Source organism: Mirounga angustirostris, unplaced genomic scaffold, assembly GCF_029215605.1.
Source record: "Mirounga angustirostris isolate CCGP_5_RB_7025 unplaced genomic scaffold, mMirAng1.0.hap1 SCAF_7, whole genome shotgun sequence".
Lineage (NCBI taxonomy): Eukaryota > Metazoa > Chordata > Mammalia > Carnivora > Phocidae > Mirounga > Mirounga angustirostris.
This window is the reverse complement of record NW_026991715.1, coordinates 10,243,990-10,267,256: the sequence shown is the minus strand read 5'-3', so window position 1 is coordinate 10,267,256 and position 23,267 is coordinate 10,243,990. Positions and strand designations below refer to the sequence as shown.

At 58.4% G+C, this 23,267-nt stretch overlaps 1 protein-coding gene and 1 long non-coding RNA gene across 2 annotated transcripts; both read left to right on the top strand.

The window, feature by feature from the left end:
* The first annotated feature begins 401 nt into the window (after positions 1–401).
* LOC129046267 (uncharacterized) lies at positions 402–2,538 on the top strand. Its single transcript, XR_008507261.2, has 3 exons — positions 402–474; positions 841–923; positions 2,451–2,538. It is a non-coding gene; the product is annotated as an uncharacterized LOC129046267 (long non-coding RNA).
* A 5,375-nt stretch (positions 2,539–7,913) lies between these two features.
* N4BP3 (NEDD4 binding protein 3) lies at positions 7,914–21,682 on the top strand. Its single transcript, XM_045890951.3, has 5 exons — positions 7,914–8,173; positions 15,211–15,561; positions 15,827–16,354; positions 16,708–16,962; positions 17,051–21,682. The coding sequence occupies exons 2-5, from the start codon at positions 15,241–15,243 to the stop codon at positions 17,585–17,587; spliced, it is 1,641 nt and encodes a 546-aa protein (XP_045746907.1). The 5' UTR covers positions 7,914–8,173; positions 15,211–15,240; the 3' UTR covers positions 17,588–21,682.
* The last annotated feature ends 1,585 nt before the right edge of the window (positions 21,683–23,267 follow it).

Here is a 23,267-nt window from a genome sequence, read left to right as displayed (position 1 = left end):
TCCCATGATTTTGCCATGGCTCTTTTCCCTCTGCCAGGAGACTAGCGAGTCCCAGGTAGGAGTTGCAGCTGACTACTCCAGGGCATGAAAAGCGAGCTAAAAATAAACCTTTGTTGTTGCAAGCGGAGGAGACAGAGGGGGATGTTTGTCATAGCGACACCTGCCTGATGCACACAATTGGACTGCACCTCACTCCTCAACAGCAAAAATGGAAGGCAACAGACGGTCAAACAATAGCTTCCGTGTACTGAAAGAAAATTACTGACAACTTAGAATTCTATACTCAGAGAAACAATCCTCCAAGAAGAAACACTATCAAGATGTCCTCAGGCAAAAACTGGGAGACCAGGCCACCAGCAGACCGCTATTAAGGGAAGCTAACGAGTGTTTCTGCAGAGAGACAGAAAATGATCCACGAAGGAAGATCGTGGACACAGGAAGGAAGGAAGGAAGGACAAAATCCATGGTCAATAGGTGGGTCCATCTAGCGGAAGACCGAGTGTATGAAAGAACAGGAACGGATACAGCGCACAGCACGTGGCTGGATCCTGAACCAGAAAAGGGTGTTGGTGGGAAGCTGGCTGAATCTAGATGAAGCCTGTAGTTTATAAGACTGGGCCGCTGCTAAGCCCTTCACTGTCATCACTGTGCTGTGGGTATGTATGATGTTAACACAGGGGGAAGCTGAGTCAAGGATCAAGGATATCAGCGAACTCTACTTTTTTTTTTTTCCACAACTTTTCTCTAAGTCTCAAACTATTTCCAAATAACACAGAACCACTGGGGTCCTGTGCTGCCGGGTGGTGCCCTCTGCCCAATCCTGCTTCCTCTCTTTCCCAGGTGCTCCCATGCATAAACCCTTGCACCCCGAACCCCATGTCAGCATCTGCTTCCCAGAGGATCGCCCCACAACAGGCTCTTTGGTAGGTTGTGTGACCTTCCCACCAGCTCATGTGGGGGACCTAGCCCAGGGATGGCGGGTGGTCTGTGTCCCCATCAGCCTGGTAAGCCCCCTGAGGCTAGCAGCTGTATGCAAAGTAAGAGGCTGGTACAGGGCCTGAACCCCCGACCTCCACACCTGCCAAGGGCATGACGAACACAGGCGTGGAGGACCTTGCTGACCCCGGGAGGATCTGTGTGTGGGCCTGGGTGGGTGGACAGAGTGGGAGGGGAGCTGCTGCCCAGGTAGGTTGGGCTGGAAGGTGGGGTGGGGGCGTGGCAGGTGAGGGTGTGTGTGAGCCTGTCTGGCTCCCCTGGGTGGGGCTGGGTAAATGTTCAGGTGCATGGCTCCGTGAGTTGGGCCTGCTGTGGGCTGGGGACGGAAGCCAGATAGGAAGGCTGTGTCGTGCACATCTACTCAGCAGGCCGAGGAAGCAGGAGAGCTGAGGCCAAGGAAAATCTCTGCCTCAGCAGAAGAGGCAGGGGAGAGGGTGCTGATTTTCCAACTTTAAGGTCTGGGACACCTCAAGTACCAGGGCCCAGGGCAGCGAGGGCCGTGCCCCGACTTGGCTGACCGGCAGGATGTGGGCAGATGGAAGGGTGGGTGAGGGGCCCACTGGGTGGACACGTAAGTAAGGGAGTGGGTGGGTGGCCAGGTGCCTGAGACCCTTCCCCCAAGCCCAGGACCTGACCGCTCAGGGCTGTGGCTCCTGTACTCCGTGGAAAACAGCCCCTTCCTGGCACCGAGACAGCACGAACTGGCATATGAGCTCATTTCTCTACATGGGCAGGAGTCCCACAGGTGACCCCAAGATCACTCCTCCTGGCCTTTCCTAGAGGGGAGAGCTTCCCCATTCTCTCTCAGGAGAGCCATGTCCATGGGCAGGTGGCCCGAGGGCTGGTGGAGGGCACAGCAGAGAGGCCTGCCTGGCCGATTCCCCAGGAGCCCGAACCCTTCAGCTTTGTCTTTGGCCATGGTACCGGAGCAACCACACACCCTAAAACGAATGCCAATTACAATGTAAAATGTTTGTCTACACTGAAAATATCGATGGGCGAAATATAATGTCCCGAATTGGCTTTTAAGTAACCTGGGAGTGGGGGAGGGGAGGGGGCATGGAGGGAGGGTTTATATGGAGACGAATAAAATCCTAAAGTGCGGTGATGAGTACCTGGGAGGGTTTTCATTCTCTCCTCTTGACCTTTGTGCATATTTGGAAATTTCTGTAATGAAGCTTTAAAAGTAATCTAGGTGAAAAAATAAAAAAAATAAATAAGTAAACGTAATCTAGGTGAAGTCCTTGTTCAAAGGGAAATGACTGACCCTCCACCAGCGTCTTTCAGGGGATGCGGGAATGTGAGGATTCAAGTTCACTCCAGTGTACCGCTGGTTTTTCTTTCTTTTTCATTTCTTTCGTTTTTTTTTTTATTTTGAGCGTAGTGGACACACAATGTTACATTCGTGTCGGGTGTTCAATGTGGTGACCTGACTTTTTTTTTTTTTTTTTAAGATTTTACTTATTTGTCAGAGAGAGAGAGAGAGAGCACAAGCAGGGGGAGCGGCAGAGGCAGAGGGAGAAGCAGGCTTCCCGCCAAGCAAGGAGCCTGATGTGGGACTCGATCCCAGGACCCTGGGATCATGACCTGAGCCGAAGGCAGACGCTTAATCGACTGAGCCACCCAGGCGTCCATAACCTGACGTTTTTTTCCCTCCCTTTGTACATTTTCTCAGCTGTGGTAAATACACATAACACGCAATTTGCCATGGTAACCATTTGTAAGCGTGCAGTTCGGTGGTTAGGCACATTCGTGCTGTGGTGCAACTGATTTCTAGAACACCTTCATCCTGTTGATGTGCAGTTTTGCAGTGACTTCCCCAGGTTTCTCTTAATACTCCCTTCACCCCGTCCCACCCGTAACTCCCTCTGATGGAGGGATGGGAGAGGCCAGGTCTCCCCAGCTCCATCCGGGTGGCAGCCGGGCCTGGGGCCAGGTTTCTGGGGACCCGCCAGTGGGCCAGCCAGGCGGCCTCGACTTGGGGTGGCGTTGGCACTGCAGTTCCAGCTGGCTCCTGCAGGTCTGAGCTCTCTGCCCCAGGACAGGCACCCGAGCAAGCCCTGGCAGCTCTCAGCTTCCACCCTAACCCGCAGCCTGGGGCTGCCCCAGTCACTGGGGGAGGGCGGGCAGCGGGGGTGAATAAAGGCTCCTCCCCGGCACGGGTGACTCAGGGAGGGCCGCCCAGGTCCCGGGAGTCCACTTTCACCCCAGGGTGGGGGGCACATCTCCCTGGGTGTGGTGGCGGGGCGGCCGCACTTGGTGGTACCGGCTCGACCCTGACAGTCGCAATGCCACAAAGTGGCTTTTTTGCAGATGGTGTGTTGGAGCTGAACCCAGCCAACCGTCAGGTCCTGGAGGAGGCCCTGGGAGAGTCTGGACATAGACTGGGGTCCGGTCGCTGTGTGTTCGGGGCTTGCTGTCTCCTGAGGGTGACAGACAGATGAGCCACGAATCTGCACTGCGACTCGTGTTGCCACAGTAACAGCGGATGGGGGCGGGGCCGGAAGAGGGACATAGTGCCCTCAATGCACTCTCCCCAAGACTGGCGCCTACAGATGAGGACACTGAGGCAGCCCCCAGGGCAGAGGCACACCGGGCTGGGGCAGGGGTCGGGCCCGAAGGAGCTGCAGGACCGGTCCTAAAGCTGGGGATGCCATCGCTCCAGCAGGGGAGACTGGGGACGGAATGCGTGGGCTGGGATGCACCCTCTGGGGCAGGGTGGGCGACAGCTGGGAGCCCAGGCAGCCAGAGTCAAGGGGACCATTCCTAGGCTCCACGAGCAGCTCCCGGATGTTAGAGTCCCGGCCAGTCTCATGCACATCCTTGCCTGGGGAGACAGACCCAAGGCACCACAAGTGCACGCTGGATGGGGGCCAGCCACTTCAAGACGGGCTCCAGGAAGCATTCTGTCCTTCTGACAACCTTTCCTCCTTTTCCCGTCAGAAGGGAGAAGGACAAACTAACATGTTCAGACGCCTACCATCTGCCAGGAGCCGCGTTGTGTGCTTTGCAGATGTTATTTCACACGAGCCCCTTGTTTGAGATGAGAAAACGGAGGTGCACAGACAGAAAGTAAATGGTCCAAGGTCAGCCGATTCCGGAAGTGGTTGCAGCCACGGAGCTTGCTTCCTTTCTCGTGGCCTCGTGCCCTCAGGGCCTCAGCCCTTGGCACCGGGGCATTGTGGCTGAACCTGGCAGGCTAGGAGGCAAGAGACCCAGCTCCCAGGGCCAGCTCTGCCAGTAACTAGTTCTGATGTGTGTTTGGGGGGAGTTTTTCCATCAGAGGAGGTTGGACAGAAGGGACCCAAGGGTTCAATGTGAATGCTCTATGGTTTACGCCCTAAGGTATGTGCTTGTGAATCTGTGTAGGAGGGCATGAAGGTGAAGGGCACAGGGTATGTGGAGGCGGACAAGGAGGCACTCTTTGGATTGGGACCAAAGCTGCCTCTCCCCTGGGGCAGCTGGTTCCCTTGGGCCCCCGCACTCCCCATCCAGGGGGAGCAGGACAAACTCTAAAGGCTCAGAGAAGCCAGGCAGGAAGGAGCATCTGCCAGGCCGGCTTCCCAACTTCCAGGGAGGGGTGGTGGTGGTGTGGGGTGTTCTTGGCAGCCTGCAGCCCAGAGCCCGTGCAAGAGGTGAGGGACAGACAGCCTTGTCCAGGCTGGAGGGGGCGTGGACAGTTTAGTTTCTTTGATCGAGAGCTCTGCTAGAGGGATAGAGCCAGGCTGCTCTGGTGCACCTCCCCCGACCCTGCCAGCTCCAGCCCCCTGCATTCTGCACCCAGCCGGCTTCAGAGAAGTTCAACAGGTTCAACAGACCTCTGCTCTGCAGTTGCCCTTCTTTGCTGGGGGAGCCGCTTTCTAGGGATTCCGTTCAGCCAGGACCCTCCTGCCCTTCTCCCCTCCCCTCCTGGTGCTAAACAACCCTCCTGTTGGGAGGTTCCAAAATACTGCACATCCTTCCCCTCCTGCCTCCCTCTGGCAGCCTGGTGCCGGGAAAGAACACTGGACTCGGGGGTCACGATCTTGGATAAGTTGCCATGTTTATAACAACAAAAAGGGGAGGGGGTGAATCTGAGTTTTCACCAGAACTTATCTTTGATGCCCCACCTTCTCCTCATGTAATTTCTTGCCAAAACAAGACAATTCTGCATTCAAACTATCTCATGAACCTCCTCCATCTCTTCCTCTCCCCACTGCCCCTGCCTTCTGTGGCTCTGTTTCTTTTCTTTTCTTTTTTTTTTTTTTAATTTTTTAAAAAAATTTATTTGACAGGGAGAGAGAGCACAAGCAGGGGGAGCGGCAGAGGGAGAGGGGGAAGCAGGCTCCCCGCAGAGCAGGGAGACCGAGGGGCAGGGCTCGATCCCAGGACCCTGGTATCATGACCTGAGCAGAAGGCTGACGCTTAACCGACTGAGCCACCCAGGCGCCCCGCGTGTCTCTGTTTCTGTTCCCTGAGATCCCTATAGTCCAGCCTCCCTGCCTTGACCTCTACACAGGGCCTGGGTACACAATACCCCAAAGTCCAGCTTGATCCTCACACCTCCCTCTCTCAACAACTCAGAGGCTCCTGGCACATAGTTGGTTTTTTTTTTTTTTTAAGATTTATTTATTTATTTGAAAGAGAGATGGGCGCCTGGGTGGCTCAGTTCATTAAGCGACTGCCTTCGGCTCAGGTCATGATCCTGGAGTCCCTGGATCGAGTCCCGCATCGGGCTCCCTGCTCAGCAGGGAGTCTGCTTCTCCCTCTGACCCTCCCCCCTCTCATGTGCTCTCTCTCATTCTCTCTCAAATAAATAAATAAAATCTTTAAAAAAAAAAAAAAGAAAAGAAAGAGAGAGAGCACGAGCGGGGGAAGGGCAGAGGAAGAGGGAGACAAAGCAAGATAAAGCAAGCCCCAACTCAGGGCTCCATCCCAGGACCCTGAGATCATGACCTGAGCTGAAATCAAGAATCAGAGGCTTAACCAACTGAGCCATCCGGGAGCCACCCTCCCCAGCACCTATTTCTAATTAATAAGCTTGCATTCCCCAGAATGTTCTCTGCCTTCTCTGGCTAGAGGCTCCTGACCACGGTGAGCCCCTTCCTCCATGGAAATGCTTCCCATCCGTCAAGTACCACCTCAAAAGCCATCTCCCCAATGAGGCCCTTCCTTGGGTCCCCCGAAAGGTGAAGCGTGTCCTTGTGCTGAACCTTCATCTGTCCCAGCGAGTAACCCCACCAGACTGGGGTGCTCCTCGAGGGCTAACATCCAGAGTAGTAGAGAGTTTTCTTAGAGATGAGTCCCCTTAAGTTTGGCACTTCCGGGGGCCCGGCCGGGCTCTGGGCAAATGGGTAAGGACAGCACTAAAGACAAGGGGTTGCAAATTGGTGACCCATGGGCCCAGAATGATCCACGGGGGACACAATTTCTCTTCTTCATTGTGGTAAAATTCCCACACCATAAAATCAACCATTTTCAGGGCGCCTGGGTGGCTCAGCCGTTAAGCGTCTGCCTTCGGCTCAGGTCACGATCCCAGTGTCCTGGGATTGAGTCCCACATCGGGCTCCCTGCTCAGCGGGAAGCCTTCTTCTCCCTCTCCCACTCCTGCTGCTTGTGTTCCTGCTCTCGCTATCTCTGTCTCTGTCAAATAAATAAAATCTTTAAAAAAAATAAAATAAAATAAAATCAACCATTTTCAAGTGTACAGTTCAAAGGCATTTAGTACATTCACAAGGTTGTGCAACCACCACCTCTCTCTGGTTCCAAAACATTTCCTTATCCCAAAAGGAAACTCCATGCCCATTAAGGAATCACTCCTCATTTGTCTCTCCCTACAGCCTCTGGCACTAATCTGCTTTGTGTCTCTCTGGACTTACCTACCTCATCTAAGTGGAATCTTACCATAGGGGGCCTTTTGTGTCTGGTTTATTGCACTTAGCCTCATTTTTTTGGAGGTTCATCCATGTTGTAGCAGGTATGAGCACTTCGTTCTTTTTTATGGCTGAAGACTACTCCATCACGTTGATATACCACAGTGTGTTTATCCATTCATCAGTGGATGGGCAATTTGGATCTTGCCGCCCACCTTTGGCTATTGTAAAGAGTCCGGCGGCAAACATTCGAGTACAAACACTTGCCTGGGTCCCTGTTTTCAATTTTGGGGATATACCTAAGAGTGGAATTGCTGGGTCATAGGATGACTAGGTTTAACTTTTTGAGGAAGACACGCGCTTTAATTGTTTGAATCTGGATACCTTCAAGTGTCCATCTCTGTCTGTCTCCATCTCTCCTGCATTGTCTTTCGCCCGTTTGACTCACATTATTTGTCTGGCCCCTGAAGGCATCTGAACTTGCTGCCCCTAGAAGGCTCTGGCGGAAATAAATACATACATACATACATACATACATACATACATAAATACATAAATACATAAATAAATAAATAAATAAAAAATGCTTGGCGCCGAATTCAGTCGCTCAGGAGCCAGAGACCTCGGTCTCTCTCTCCACCTCTCGGAGTACTATTTTGCTCCACCTCCGAACCGGTAATAATGCTTACCTAAGAGGAGGAGGCGAGGATCTGTGGGTGATGGACGGAACGCGCCTCTCCGGGAGCTGCCGAGTTCTGGAAACGGAGAGGGGCTGGCGAGGCCAGGAGGAGGAGGAGCGGGGCGGGCAGGGAGCCCTCCGGGGACGTCGGCGGCGCCGCGGGGGCTGCCGACCCTTCGGGGATCGGCGCGGCGCGCACGGGGCGGCGGCGGCGCGGGGCGCAGCCGGCAGGGAACCTCTGGCGGCTCGGGCGCGGGACGCCTCCGCCGGCCGCGGCAGCGTTGGCGCGGCGAGACCGGGCGGGGCTCAGGTTGGCTCGCGGTGGGCGGGGGTTGCCCCCCGTCCCCGCCCCCCACATCCGGGGGCCCGGCCGGGCTCTGGGCTGGCGGCGCGCGGGTGAGTCAGGCCGGGTTTTCCCTCCGCCTCTGGGCCAGGCGAGCAAGCGAGCGCCGCGGAGCGCGCGTCCCTCCCTCGCCGATCCGGCTCCGGCGTCCGCCCGCCCGCCCGGCCGCGTTTTCCCCGGCGTCTGCCGGCCGGCCGCTCCGGGCCGCCTCGCAGTCTCGCCCGGAGCCGGTGCCTGGAGGGAGGGTTCGAATCCGCGCGAGGGAATTGCAGCGCGCGGGGGGCGCGGAGCGGCGCCAGCATGGTGAGTGCGACGCGCCGGGGGCCGGGGACTGGGCTCGGGGGTGGGGCGGGCCGCCGAGGTCTCGCTTTCCCGGCGACCTTGGCCAAGCAGCAGCCCTTGGCCGGCGAGGTGCCCGTCTGAGAAGTGGGCGGGGGTGACGGGGTACGGTGTGCGCCCAGGTGCCCCCTGCTTCCAGACACTGAAGCACCGAAGCGCGGGATCAGGGACCGACCGCGACGCTCCTCTGGAGGGGCAGGGGGCAGGTTACGCTGCTCTCTGCAACCCCTGCAAATGTGCTCTCCTCGGAGCAGCGCCCGGGACCCCTGCGCCGCGGCTGGGGTGGGGCAGGCGCCCTTGGCGCGGGAGTCTGACCCGGGCTTCGGTACCCCAGCTCCGCCGCTCCCGGCAGGCCCAGGGAGGGGCCAGCAAGAGGCGCCCCCTCCCGCCCCCCAGGTAGCCCGCGGACCTCCCGCAGTTCTGGGGAGCCCACGCCTCCGCCACGATCTTCCCGGCGGGGAAATTCTGTGGGGTTGCCAACATCGTCTGTTCCTCCACCTTCGCCACGAGACCCCTCTCCCGCCCCCTCTGGGATACCCCCTTCCTGCTCCGGTCTCCTGTCCTGTAAGGGCGGCAGCTGCCGGCCCGCTGCTAGTGACCAGGGATCCCCGTCCTGTGGGGACACTACCAGTTCTTGGAGGCCGGAGCACCATCCCAGTCTGGCAAAGCGAGGGCCTGCCTGGGGCCAGGGCGACATCAGGACCCTGACTGTGTCTGGAAAGAGGACTGAGCTGGGACCTGTCGCCTCCCGCCCTGTACCCAGCCCCCCAGTGCAGATTGGGGCTTTCCTCATTTGCATCTGGGGCTTAGCCTGGCTGACCTGCGACATTGGCCCCCGTGCCCTCTCCCTGCCCAGCCAAGGAGGGAGCGGAGGCAGGAGGCCATCCTGGGCCCAATGATCAGCCTCCTCCCAGGGCCCTCTGGGCAGGGCTCCCCTGCTGGCTGGCTGAGTGTGGGTGTGTATGTGCGAGACTGTGAATGAATGCGGCCAGCCTTCTCCCGCCACAGCCTCTAGAACTAGCAGCTTCCAGGGCTCCGAGTCCCCAAGCAGCAATGCTTCTGCTGTTTCTCTCTAACCCAGGCACAGGCAGGAGGAATTCCATGCTGAGGGGACTGGGGTCCAAACCTGCCTGGTTGCAGATGCCCTTGGGGGATTCCGCAGCTGTGGGGGGCTGGGCGGACATACATACACTGCAGCGTGTGCCCATGGAGGGCAGCTGGTGATCCCTGCCTGGGACAGCAGTAGAGAAGGGCCTTGCCCAAGGAGTTGGAATTGTTCATCATTGTGGGATCTTGGGCAACTGGCTCCTGGGCTTCAGTTTCCTTGCCTGCCCCCCACTAGGCTGTTATAGAGATGAACTCAGATGATGAAATAAAAGGGCTCAGAGAAACTGTGGAGTGGTATACATCTCTACGTGACTCTGTGGTGATACTAAGACTCACTCCTATGGGGTTAGATGCAGGGCTCTGATTCTTCAGGTGTCTCGGTGGAACTGGGATATGCTGCCCTCTCCCATCAGGGCCCTGGGCCCCCCTCACCCACTGCCCCTCCTTTGGAGCTGGGACATTCCAGTCCAATTCCTCAGGGGCAGCTGCAGACACTCCCTTCAGTGAAGCTGATCCCCCAGCAGGTGGTGGGACCCTCCCCTGGGGCCTGGGCTCTGGAGGGGCTAACCACAGCCAAGGCCGGACTGGGAGCTTCAGGCCCACATGCTCTTGGATGGGCCAGTCTAGAAGCCCACCCTGCTGGGGTCAGGGTGGGCTTCTTGGTTTTTTTTTTTTTTTTAAGATTTTTTATTTATTTATTTGAGAGAGAGAGAGAACAAGTGGGTGGGGGGAGGGGGAGAGTCAGAGGGAGAAGCAGACTCCCCACTGATCAGGGAGCCCGACAGTGGCTCGAGCCCAGGACCCTGGGATCATGACCTGAGCTGAAGGCAGGTACTTAACAACTGAGCCATCAGGGTGGGCTTCTAAACCTGAGGAGCTGTGTACTTTCTCCAGTGCGGCTGAACATGACCTCAGGCACGTGCTTTTACCTCCTGGGCCTCAGTTTCCTCTTCCGAAGGGGAGGATGTCAGTATTCCCAGGTGTTGTGAGGCTGGGGTGAGCCCCATGTCAGGCTGACTAACAGACGCCGGGGTGCTTCCCTGCGTGTCCTGTCTCTGTTTCATGGCCAGGGTGGCTCCCTAGCCTCATGTTCCTGTCTCCACCAAGGGCTGATCTGAAAGAGATGCCCCTCTGTGTCCAGGGCTTTCAGTGCTGCTGTCTAATCTTGGGGCCAGGGGTTGGGGAACAGGAGCTCAGGGGTCCTGTTGGGGCCAACTGGATCCTGTCCAGAATATGGCTCAGCCCAAACCTAGCCAGCACGGTGGTGGGGGGCGGGGGCGGGTTTCAGCTCAGTGTGGAGCTCTGAGCCCCAGGGCATGTACTGAGCTCTGGGCAGAGGAGCCCTTGGAGGCACTCGGAAGAGGCCCTGCTTTTTGCTCTGATGTTCCCAGAGGGGCGGCAAGGCACTTGCCTTCCTCCCTCCTCCCCCACCAGATCCTCTCCAGCCCAGCCGGCACAGCTGCCCTGGCCTGATCAGGCCAGTCCCTGGGCCTCCAAGCAACGGGGAAGGAATGTGTGTGTTGGGGGGAGGTGGGATGGACCCCTTTAGGAAAAGGGACTGTCCCCAGACTGAGACCTGGGCAGGGTGGAGCCTCCTAGAACCCCGGGGCCTCAGCCCTGCTGGGAGAGCTGATAATACAGCCTGAGAAGTTACCTAGGAAGGCTTGGGTGGAGGGGGAGGGCCTTGGGGAAAGACTAAAGGAAGGGGCTGTCTTTGTCCCCTTCGTCCAGTTCCACAACTGTTTCTAATTGCTTAGGTCACACATGGAGAGAAGCCCCTCATCTCTCACACACACACACACACACACACACACACACACACCTTTCTGCATCTAGCGCGTGCACGCACACACACACCTCTCTGCATCTAGCACACACACACCTCTCTGCCTCTAGCGCACGCACACACACACACACCTCTCTGCATCTAGCGCACACACACACCTCTCTGCATCTTGTGCATGCGTGCACACACACACACCTCTCCGCATCTAGCGCGCGCGCACACATCTCTCCGCCTCTAGCGCGCGCGCACACACCTCTCCGCCTCTAGCGCGCGCACACACACACCTCTCCGCCTCTAGCGCGCGCGCAACACCTCTCCGCCTCTAGCGCGCGCGCACACCTCTCCGCCTCTAGCGCGCGCGCACACCTCTCCGCCTCTAGCGCGCGCACACACACCTCTCCGCATCTAGGGCGCGCACGCACACACACCTCTCCGCATCTAGTGCACACACACCTCTCTGCATCTAGCGCGTGCGTGCACACACACACACACCTCTGCATCTAGCGCACACACACACCTCTCTGCATCTAGTGCGCACACACACACACACACCTCTCTGCATCTAGCGCGCGCACACACACCTCTCCGCATCTAGGGCGCGCACACACACACACACCTCTCTGCATCTAGTGCACACACACACCTCTCTGCATCTAGTGCGTGCGTGCACACACACACACCTCTGCATCTAGCGCGCACACACACCTCTCTGCATCTAGCGCGCGCACACACACACACCTCTCCGCATCTAGCGCGCGCACACACACACCTCTCCGCCTCTAGCGCGCGCGCACACACACCTCTCCGCCTCTAGCGCGCGCACACACACACCTCTCCGCATCTAGGGCGCGCACGCACACACACCTCTCCGCATCTAGTGCACACACACCTCTCTGCATCTAGCACGTGCGTGCACACACACACACACCTCTGCATCTAGCGCACACACACACCTCTGCATCTAGTGCGCACACACACACACACACACCTCTCTGCATCTAGTGTGCACACACACACACCTCTCCGCATCTAGGGCGCGCACACACACACACCTCTCTGCATCTTGTGCATGCGTGCACACACACACACACCTCTGCATCTAGCGCGCACACACACCTCTCCGCATCTAGTGCGCGCACACACACACACCTCTCCGCATCTAGCGCGCGCACACACACACCTCTCCGCCTCTAGCGCGCGCGCACACACCTCTCCGCCTCTAGCGCGCGCACACGCCTCTCCGCATCTAGTGCACACACACACCTCTCTGCATCTAGCGCGTGCGTGCACACACACACCTCTGCATCTAGCGCACACACACACCTCTCTGCATCTAGTGCGCGCACACACACACACACCTCTCTGCATCTAGCACGCGCACACACACACCTCTCCGCATCTAGGGCGCGCACACACACACACCTCTCTGCATCTAGTGCACACACACACCTCTCTGCATCTAGTGCGTGCGTGCACACACACACACACCTCTCCGCATCTAGCGCGCACACACACACACCTCTGCATCTAGCGCGCGTGCACACACACACACCTCTCTGCATCTAGCGCACACACACACCTCTCTGCATCTAGCGCGTGCGCGTGCACACACACACACACATACACACCCTCTCTGCATCTAGCCTGGGGGCTGAGTAGGACAACTGGGTCTTCTTGCTAGTGTAGTGCTAGAGCATTCGCATGTCATGTGTGTGTCCCAGAGGGTGCTCAGCGCCGTGAGGGTGACCTTGTCCGTGACTGTGTGCTGTTCGATGTGATCGTCCGTGCTATGTCCTCTAACACAGGAACTACCGTGCTGCTCACTGACTGGACTGCGGTTTGTGGGGGAGGTATGTTCTCTTCTGGCCCATGACTGCCTCTAGTTCAAGAGACCTGAGATCCTTTGTGGGGAACAGAGGGTGCCTCTTATCCCTCCCTGAGACAGGAAGTCAGGATCTGTGTTTGGGGGCCGGTGGGCGTATTTGGCACCGCCGCTACCATCCCCACCCCCATGCTTGCACTCGGCTTCTGGTTCCTGAGACCCTTCACCTCAATTGTCTCTGTGATGGAAACCCAAAAGAAAGACGGGGCAGGCAGTCTCACCCACTTCAGAGATGGGGCAACTGAGACATGGCAAAGGGAGAAGCCATAGTGGCCAGGTCCCTGTGGAGAGACAGTGGGAGGACAGGGCTGGAGACCGGGTTCTTGGCTGTCCACCTCCCTGAGAAGCAGCGACAAGAGCTGAGTGGGCTCAGGGGCACCTGGGTGGCTCAGTTGGTTAAGCAACTGCCTTCGGCTCAGGTCATGATCCTGGAGTCCCGGGATCGAGTCCCGCATCAGGCTCCCTGCTCGGCGGGGAGTCTGCTTCTCCCTCTGACCCTCCCCCCCTCTCATGCTCTCTCTATCTCATTCTCTCTCTCAAATAAATAAATAAAATCTTTAAAAAAAAAAAAAGAGCTGAGTGAGCTCAGACAAATGGGTGTCTGTCACTGGGTAGGCCTGTCACGGTAAGGAGGTGTCAGATTGGGAGGCAGGATACTTCAGTTCTAACCCTTTGGGCTGTGGGTGCTATCCGGGGTCCCCCCAAACATTCAACAGCCATCCTGCTGAGATCACAGGCATCTCATTCCAACCAGCTCTGTGACCTTGGGCAAGCCACTTTACCTTTGGGAGCCCCAGTGCCCTTGCCTTCAAAGAGGGACAACAGCTCTATCATGGGACTCAGACCCCTACGCAGGGCTGTGTCGCTGGAGCTGGCCAGCACCTATGATTCCTTAACTGGATGAGTCCCCCGACCCTGTGTGCCCTGTGACCTCCTCAGAGGCTATTAGCTGGCCACGGGGTGGGGGTGGGGAGCAGGGCCCTGCCCCCCATCCCTCCCACTCCCGGAGAGCTTTGTCTTCCACAAACACAAAACCTGGAAATGGTTGAGGAAGATGGAGCCTCCTAACGACCATTGTTTGAGGTGGGAGTGGGTGTCCCGGAAGCAAATTGGGGTGGGTGGGGGGCGCACAGCTGCTGCATACCGGCTGGGTGTCTGTACGGGAATGGGAGCAGTTGCTCGCGGGGGCGCGGAGGCAGAGAAGAAGGTGGCATTCGCTCATTCGGCAGGTCCTGTCTGCGCATCTACTGTGTGCCAGGCCCTGGACTGGACAGGGTATCCGGAGGGGAACTAGGGCCAGGCCCCACCCTCCAGGGTGTGATCTCAGCACAGGTGGGAGCTGGTCCCTAACCTGGTTTCTGGGCCCCCTGCCGGGGAGGAGGTCATGTCTGAGCAGCTGAGCTCAGCTTCAGGCAGCCTGTGTTGACCCTGGCTATGGGCCAGGCCCTGAACTGGACACTTTGTCCTGTTATCTCAGCCCATCCTCCCAGCATCCCTGAGTGATAAGACTGCTCGAGGAAGCTAGGGCCCACACGTGATTCCCACACGCTGGGTCAAGATCTGAGACACCCCCCCCTCTGGTGGTGGGTTTTGGGGTGGCAGGGGCTCCCACTGTCCCTTCCCTCTGTCTCCCACCACTGCCCCTATGACTACGTGAACACCTGTTCCGGAAACTGGCCATTGTTCCCGCCATCCTTCCTCCCCTAGGCCCTTCCTGTTTGTGTCCCTCCCACTGCAGCCCCCAACCCCACCCATGCCAGGTGCTTCCCTTGGGGAACTCTGACCCACTGCAGGAAGAGGGGCTGAACTGGGTTTTCCCCCTCCCCAGAGACAAGGAATGGGGAGCCATAGGCCACCTCTCCAATTTGGGTGAGGAGCCTGGCAGGAGAGCGAACAAGGTCAGAGTCACACAGAGCCTGAGTCCTCAGCTGGCCCAGTCCTGGGAGGGGCCCTATCCCACTGCTTTGGGCCTGTTGCCCCATGTCCCCCAATCACACTGGCCCATAACTGCAGCTGGGGCACCAGGCTGGTGGCTTGGGAGCCTCTACCCCCTTTCTCTTGCCAGCCTGGGAATCCTGTCCTGGATTCTGTCCAAGACCCATATCTGCCTCCTGGGCCTGGGCCAGGTAGGGAGCTGACACAGAGAACACGTACCTGGTTTTAGGGGATCAGGGAAGTTGGGCAGCAAGTGCCCACCTGCCCCTGATGGAGCTTCCCAATCCCCAGAAACAGCTGCCTGTGCCCTGTTGAAACTTCATGGCCACAGCCCCAGGCCCTGCTGGCATTGCCATGGGCAGCGTGGGCAGCCTGTTGGAACGGCAGGACTTCTCCCCCGAAGAGCTACGGGCAGCACTTGCGGGGTCCCGGACTTCCCGCCAGCCTGATGGGCTCCTCCGGAAGGGCTTGGGCCAGCGTGAGCTCTTCAGCTACCTGCACCTCCCCAAGAAGGATGGCAAGAACACCAAGAGGGCCCCTCGGAACGATCCTGCTGACTACCCCACCCTCTACTACCAGGAACATCCTCGGGCTGGTGACTTCAGCAAGACTTCGCTGCCCGAGCGGGGTCGCTTTGACAAGGTGCATCTCTGCCCACTTCCCTCCATAGTGTTGGAGGGTGGGGATGGGGGCGGCTTGGGGTCCCCTCGGAGACCCGGGTCCTCGGATGGGGCTGGGACATGAACCTCCTGCTGTAGGCCGGCCTGAGGCTTGGTCACAGGTCACCGCCCCCTGGGGATGTGCACCCCAGAGTCTCAGAGAGGATCCCGGGGGGCTGTGGGGATGTTGGGAGGGCAGAGGTGAGGTCTGCCCGGGGCCTCAAACCTGCCCTTTTTCTTCCTGGCAGTGCCGCATCCGCCCGTCGGTGTTCAAGCCCATGGCGGGCACTGGGAAAGGCTTCCTGTCCATGCAGAGCCTGGCCGCCCACAAGGGCCAGAAGCTGTGGCGCAGCAATGGCAGCCTGCATACGCTGGCCTGCCACCCACCCCTGAGCCCAGGGCCCCGGGCCAGCCAGGCACAGGCCCGCGCCCAGCTCTTGCATGCCCTCAGCCTGGATGAGGGTGGCCCCGAGCCCGAGCCCAGCCTGTCTGACTCCTCCAGCGGGGGCAGCTTCGGCCGCAGTCCTGGCACTGGTCCAGGCCCCTTCAGCTCCTCTCTGGGCCACATTAACCACCTGGGGGGCTCCCTGGACCGGGCCTCACGGGTCCCCAAAGAGGCTGGGCCCCTGGCTATGCTGAGCTGCCTGCCTGAGCCACCACCCCCCTACGAGTTCTCCTGCCCCACTGCGGAGGAGGTGGTGGCCATGCTGCCCGACACCTGTGAGGATCTCAAGAGGGGCCTTGGTGATGAGGATGGCTCCAGCCCCTTCACACAGGTGAGGGCGCCCCCCTCCACACCTTGGGGTCCTATTCTGCCCCTTGGCATTGGGGTAAAGGGAAAACTGGAGGGGCCCCAGCCAGCTCACCTAGGTGGCTCTGGCCACAAGAGAGTAAGGAAGATGGAGGTGATCCAGTCCCCCACCCCCCACGTGATGGGGCTGTCGTGTCACTGGCTGCCCTGGCTAGCGACGAGTTGGGTGGAAGGGAGGAGGAGAGACCTCCTGGGAGGGCCGTGTGTTGGGGACACTTCCCCTCCAGCCACGGCTGGGGTGTTGTGGAGGGGTCTAGCTATGGGAGCGGGGCCGTGTGCGGATTTCCCAGCGTGGCAGGCGCCTCTTGCCCTTGGTAGGTGCTGGAGGAGCGCCAGCGGCTGTGGCTGGCTGAGCTGAAGCGCCTGTACGTGGAGCGGCTGCACGAGGTGGCTCAGAAGGCAGAGCGCAGTGAGCGCAACCTCCAGCTACAGCTCTTCGTGGCCCAGCAGGAGCAGCGGCGGCTGCGCAAAGAGCTGCGGGCGCAGCAGGACCTGGGCCCCGAGCCTCGGCCCCCCGGCGCCCTCCCAGAGGCCGACCCTAGCGCCCGACCCGAGGAGGAGGCCCGATGGGAGGTGAGAGACCAGGCATCCTATAAACCTTCGGTCCTCTGCCGCCCGCCACCCGCCCTTACCCGCTCTCGCCCGTCCTGTGTCCCTCCAGGTGTGCCAGAAGACAGCAGAGATCAGCCTCCTGAAGCAGCAGCTGCGGGAGGCCCAGGCGGAGCTGGCGCAGAAGCTGGCGGAGATCTTCAGCCTGAAGACGCAGCTGCGGGGCAGCCGGGCGCAGGCGCAGGCGCAGGACGCGGAGCTGGCCCAGCTGCGCCAGGCGGTGCGGAGCCTGCGGGAGCCGGGCCTGCGGGAGGAAGGCCCGGGCAGCTGTGAGACGGACGACTGCAAGAGCAGGGGGCTGCTGGCCGAGGCGGGCGGCAGCGAGGCCGGAGGGGGCGGAGGGGGCGCCGAGCAGCTGCGGGCCCAGCTGGTGCAGGAGCGGCTCCGCGCCCAGGAGCAGGCACTGTGCTTTGAGCGCGAGCGGCGGACATGGCAGGAGGAGAAGGAACGGGTGCTGCGCTACCAGCGGGAGATCCAGGGAGGCTACCTGGACATGTACCGCCGCAACCAGGCGCTGGAACAAGAGCTGCGGGCGCTGCGGGAGCCCCCAGCGCCCTGGAGCCCTCGACTGGAGTCCTCCAAGATCTGAGGCCAGCGGCTGAGCGGGCGGCAGGAGCACCGCCGGAAAAATGGCCTGGACAAGCCCACCCCGAGATGATGGCCGACTCCTTCCTTACACTGGTCTGCGGCAGAAGCTGTGGAGGCGGCCAGGGGTGGGGAGGCCCACCGCGAGGAGGGCTACCATGGTGTCGTGGGCTGGATAGGCTGCCAGCGGCAGGAGCCAGGGCAAGGCTTCCAGGCAGAGGAGCCCCTTGGCAGGGCCTCGCCCCGCTCCCGGGAGTGAGAGGTGGCCCAGAGGAGGTTGGGGAATGGAGAGCCCCATGATGCAGAAGGGCAGGCGTGAGGAAGGGAGGCTGGGATGGGAACACTGGCCTCCCCCAGAATAAAGCCACATTTTCTACAAGGAGCCCCCTCTCCCCTCCCCCCCCCTCCCCCCCTCGGCAGGGGCTACATTGGGCCTGTCCCTGGCCTGAGTCTAGAGAATTGTGGATGGTTGGCGTCGGGGGCCCTTTGACTGGGCTGTAGCTCGCCTCCATGGTCATGGTCCGTGGGAGGGTGTGCCCTGTGCCCATGTGTGTGTGCGCGCGTTTGCAGCCGCTGGGCATGTGCGTTGGGGAGTGGAGGAATCCTTTTGTCCCGGCACCACACGGTTCCTTAGCTGCTGTGTGGGCTGAAATGCTTTTCTTCAGCACCAGTGGGATTTTGCAGAAGGAACAAGGCCAGAGAACCCAGAAAAAAGCAAAAGGGCAAGTCAACCAAGGCATGGCTAGAACATGAAACATTCTCTTGGTAGGAATTCTGGGCCCTGGGTACCCAGACCCCTGCTGGGTTTGGGGCTGGCCTAATACAGCTTCCCCCTGGAGCACCCAAAGGCTCCAGGAGGGCCCTGCCCCTCCCAGAACGCACCTCCCATCTTTCCGTCCGCCTGTGGCACACCCCTCCCTCCACAGGAATGGGAGGCCCCAGGAAGGTGCAGGAAACAGGCAGAGAAAACTTGTGGGTTGGTTACTTGGTAAAGGGCCTGCACTGCAGCAGGGAATGTGGCCATTTCCCTGTAGGCAATGGAAGGCCAAGGGATATTTTTAAGCAGGGGTGAGATGTGATCTGATTTGTATTCTGGAAAGCTCTGTGCTGAGAGGAAGCAACCCTCCACCTCCAGCCCCACACCAGGCTCCCTGACCCTTGGTCTCAGCCCAGGCTGGTCCTCCGACCCCTCCAGCCTACTCCCACCCCTAGCCTCTCAGCAGTCCAGTTTCCCTTCTGGACTTTTGCTCCCTCCTGGGTGGGTGGCCCAGAGCACAGACCTAGTCTGGCACGCAGGTGGCCCATCCCCACTCCTTGCAGTAAAGTTCAGCATCCTTATGGGCACATCACTGTAACTGCTGCTGGGCATTGAGCACCTCCCGTCTGTTAGGCCTTCGGTGCGTGGGCTCTCGGGGTTGAATTAGATGGTGCTTCCCGCTGCAGGGGAGCCAGCCCGCAGACCTCCCAGTCCCTGCTCTGATGTGGCAGCTGCAACCTCTGACAAGTTCTCTGCAGAAACCCCAGTTTGCTCCCGTCACCCATGATTCCCCCTTCCCAGGCCATGCCTGGCCACTCCTCACGCCCCGGCAGGTGGGTCCTGGTGGAGTTGCTGTGCTAGGGTACCCACGGGGCTGTGGAGGATGCGCTGATGTGCCTCGCCTTTTCAGGGTGGAAAATGGGGTGTGTGACTTGTCTGCCGTGGGTATGGTGTGTTTATGGCCATGTAAGTGGCAGGTGGATGTGGAGCTGTCTTGTGGGTGGTGGGTGTGTCTGGGGGTGTGTTCGGGGCTCCCGGGTTGGGAGGCCGGGAGGGCTGCTTCCTGGCTGTTCCTTCTGCTCCATTTCTTCCCACCAGCCCCAGCCCAGCCCCTTTTGCCTCTGGCCAGGCTTAGGTTGAGCCTGTGGCTAGGACAGACCCCCGCACGTAGCTGAGCCTGGGTCCTCTGCTGGGGGAGGGAAACTGGGAGCACTCAAGTTAAGCAGGCCTGTCTCCCACAGGCCTTGGAACCTGTTTCACAGATCCCTCCAAACCAAGGTCTCTGGGCCAGTGACCCTCCAGACCCTCTAGTGACCTAAAGCCTGGGTCACTCCCTCCCTGCAACCTGGAGCTGGTCAGGCTGGGTGCCCACGTGCCCCACCGCGGCTGGGGTCCACCTTCCGGTGTACCATCTCTGCAGAAGGGCTCCCCACCCAGCAATTAGAGAGCTGGGCCGGCCAGTACAGCCAGCGGGGAGTGGGTGGGTGGTACCAAAACTTGGCAGCTCTGCCAGAAACCAGGGCCAGACCCAGATGCAGGGGGAGGGCGCGAGAGAGAACTGAAGCTGGGGTGGCTCCGAGGGAACCAGATCCCTGCCGGGCAAACCAGTTCCCGGGTCCCCAAGCCGGCTGGGTGGCTCTGGGACCAGCTGATCACAGGTGCCACGGCCGCGGCCCCTGCTCTGGAGCAGCCCCTCCCTCCTGCGCCCTGTGGGCCTGCCCCTCAGCTGCCCAGAGGCCCCTTCCCCCAGCAGACTAGGCCCAGATAGCCAATTTCCAGAACTGAGGCAAGCTCCCCGAGCTGGGCTCTGTGCCTCTGATCTCTCCTGTTCACAGTTCAGAGTGTCACATCTTCCAGTGTCTCCCTGGGCCCCCTTAGTCTATCACTCAAAGCATCTGACAGCCTGACTTCCAGATAATGGCGCCCTTTCTGACCCCAGCAGGCCTTCGCAGGCCCTCGCAGGCCCTCGTCCTCCAGGTAGAGCCTCCTCACAGATCTTACTTCCTCGAGAAAGCCTTCCTTGAACTCCTGCCCTGCCCTGCCCTGCCCTGCCTGGGCATTCCTCTCCCCACCCCCCCTGCTTCATGTCCACAGACCCGTATATTTGCTGACATTGTCGGTGTCTCTCCACGGGGCTGTAGGCATTGCCAGGCAGGGCTGTCTGTTCTGTTTTTACCCCCAGAGCCTGCTCTGGCTCCAGCCCAGAAGGCACTGGGGTGGGGGCGGGGGCTTTGGAGTCAAGAGGGACCAGACCTCTCCCTGACTGGCATGGGTTCGAGCTGGGGGTGGAGTGGCGTGGGTGGGGAAGTCTCCAGCTCTGGGTGTTCATTCATCATTCATGGACACCTGGGCCAAGCACTGGAGCTGCAGAGCTGGTCACCATTTCCTGCCCAGTGAGGTACGACATGCCTCCCTCAGGGCCAGACCTGGATCTCAGATGAGGAAGCCATAGTGGCCAAGGCCTCTCTGCCCGCATGACCCTTCCCTGTGGGGGGAGGGAGACAGCCACACACATACGTCCATGGTAGTGACCAGACCAGAAGAACGCAAACATATACATACACGGGAACAACGGAGGGCCTCCACGGTGGCAGGTCAGCAGAGCATGGAAAAGTACATTTCTCTGAGACCGGGGTGGGGGGGGTATAGGTATTAGGGAGCCTTTCTTCAAAGACTGTGCATGCCCCACAGTGACAATTCAGACTAACTCACCACCCGAGTAGGTGGGGCTTAGTCCTCTATATTGGATTCAGAAAAGAAGAATGTGCTATTTCTTGCAACAAAACAAGAGTGAAATAGGTCATGAGAGGTGGGGCATGAGTACAGTGGGACTCGGAGGAAAGTTGTTTCACTTTTCACTACAGGTGATGAGGGGTGTGCCTTGGGGGGGGCGGTGTGTGTGACAAAGATGGACCAGACTTGGGTCAAGCACTTGTAACCTCTCTTTGCTCCTGACCTTGGAAGGTAGCCCTCCTTTACAGTCCAGTTCTAGCAAGATTCTTGCTAAGTTAGTTTAGCCAGAATCCCCATCTTCCATATCTGACTCCCCTCCATATGTAATCTGGTTCTTCATCTTCCACCATCCCCCAGGTGACAGCTGGCCTGCCTTCAGCAAGACTCCTGTGAGGTACAGTTAGCCAGGCTACCTCCTGGCCGTCCCCCCCCCCCCCCCGCCCCGCCCTGGAGGTGTCCTCTTAGTAATTTTTCATCTACTGATCCCCCACACCTGCTCCTTGGCCATCAATTCTACTTTTCCTTGTTGTATTTGGAGTTGAGCCCACTCTCTCTCCCCTACTACAAAACCCCCATTGCAGTATCCCCTCTTGAATAAAGTCTTCATTACCACTCTTTGACAAGTGCCATGAGTACTTTTTTCCTTAACAGGGATAAACTTCTCTGAGAAAGGGAAATTGGGGGGATTTCCTCAGGAGCAGGGTGGGATGAGGGCATCCAGGATCGGCCTGGAACTGAACACAGGGAGGTGTGGGGCATTTTGGAGGGAGGGTCCTGTCTAGAAGGACTTGAGGGGAGGCAAGGCAGCCCCTAGACAGACTGGTAAGTTGGCACAGGAGGACTTCAGGCTGTGAGTGGGTCCCTCAGGCAGTCAAAGGGGAGGGCCAGAACCAGGACTAGCTTTACGTGTGTGTGACCTGTGTGGTCACTCAGGACCACACTCAGAAGGGCCCAACACTAACTGCGAGGCGCTGCTGTTGCCATTTTTTTTTTAAAGATTTTATTTATTTATTAGAGAGAGAGAGAGAAGCAGAGTCCCTGCTGAGCAGGAAGCCCAACACGGGGCTCCATCCCAGGACCCCGGAAATCATGACCTGTGCTGAAGGCAGACACTTAACCAACTGAGCCACCCACGTGCCCCATCTGCTGTTGCCATCTTGAACTTCTTAATGATGCTTGAGCAAGGGGCCTCACATTTCCATTTTGCTCCAGAGCCTGCAAATGATGTAGCTGCTCCTGGCCTAAACCAAGGCCTTACAAGGAGGGGCAGAAACAGAGAGAAGGAGCAGGAGACTGGTTGGGTGCCACCTGGAGGGTGGAAGGAAGAGGCCTGAGTAGGCAACCTGAGCTCCATGGGCTGAGGCCCGATGCTCCCAGGTTCCACAAAGGGTAGGCAGTGTCTGCCTCACCTGCTGTTGCCCTAACCCCAACCAGCTATCAGGGGAGGGTCCATCTTTTCCTAGCCTGGCCTTCCAGGGCTCAACTCAGAGAAGCAAGGAAGGCTGTATTTTCAGAACGCTTGTCTTGTCTGCCACGAAACTTTTTTCTTTTTTTTTTTAATCTAGTGTGTTCTTTGTGTACCTGGTCCCCCCCCCAGCATTTTTTTAAGGTATAATTTACATACAGGAAAATGCTTCCTTTGTAGAGTACAGTTTTTAGAACTTTGACAAACGCAGAAAGTTGCATAACCAACACTACAATCAAGATACAGAATAGCTCCATCATGCCCCCCAAATTCCCCTGTGTCTCAGTCAGCCCTCCCCCCATTCCCCAACAACCAGTGATCTGCTTTCTTAATACCCTTCCTTTCCTTTTTTTTTCCTTTTTGTGAGCAGTGTATAATCCCCCCACACATTAGAACATATTACAAAGTAGCAAGTAAAACAATAATACTACACCTCAATGGAAAGAATGAAGAGCCAGAAATAGATTCCATTCTGTAGAAAATCTTAACGTTAGGATAAAAGGCTTCCAAATGAGAGGAAAAAGGTAGGATTATTTAGTAAGAGGTACTGGGATAACTGGACAAAAATTGGGGGGAAAAAATAAGACATACTTTGCACTATGCCCTGCAAAATAAAATGGACATGTATTGAGGAGTTAAATTAAAAAAAAAAAAATCAAATCCTAGGAAACTAGCGAAAGATTAAAGGGACTATTACTGCGTTAGTGGAGACCAGCTAAGTTTTTCTGC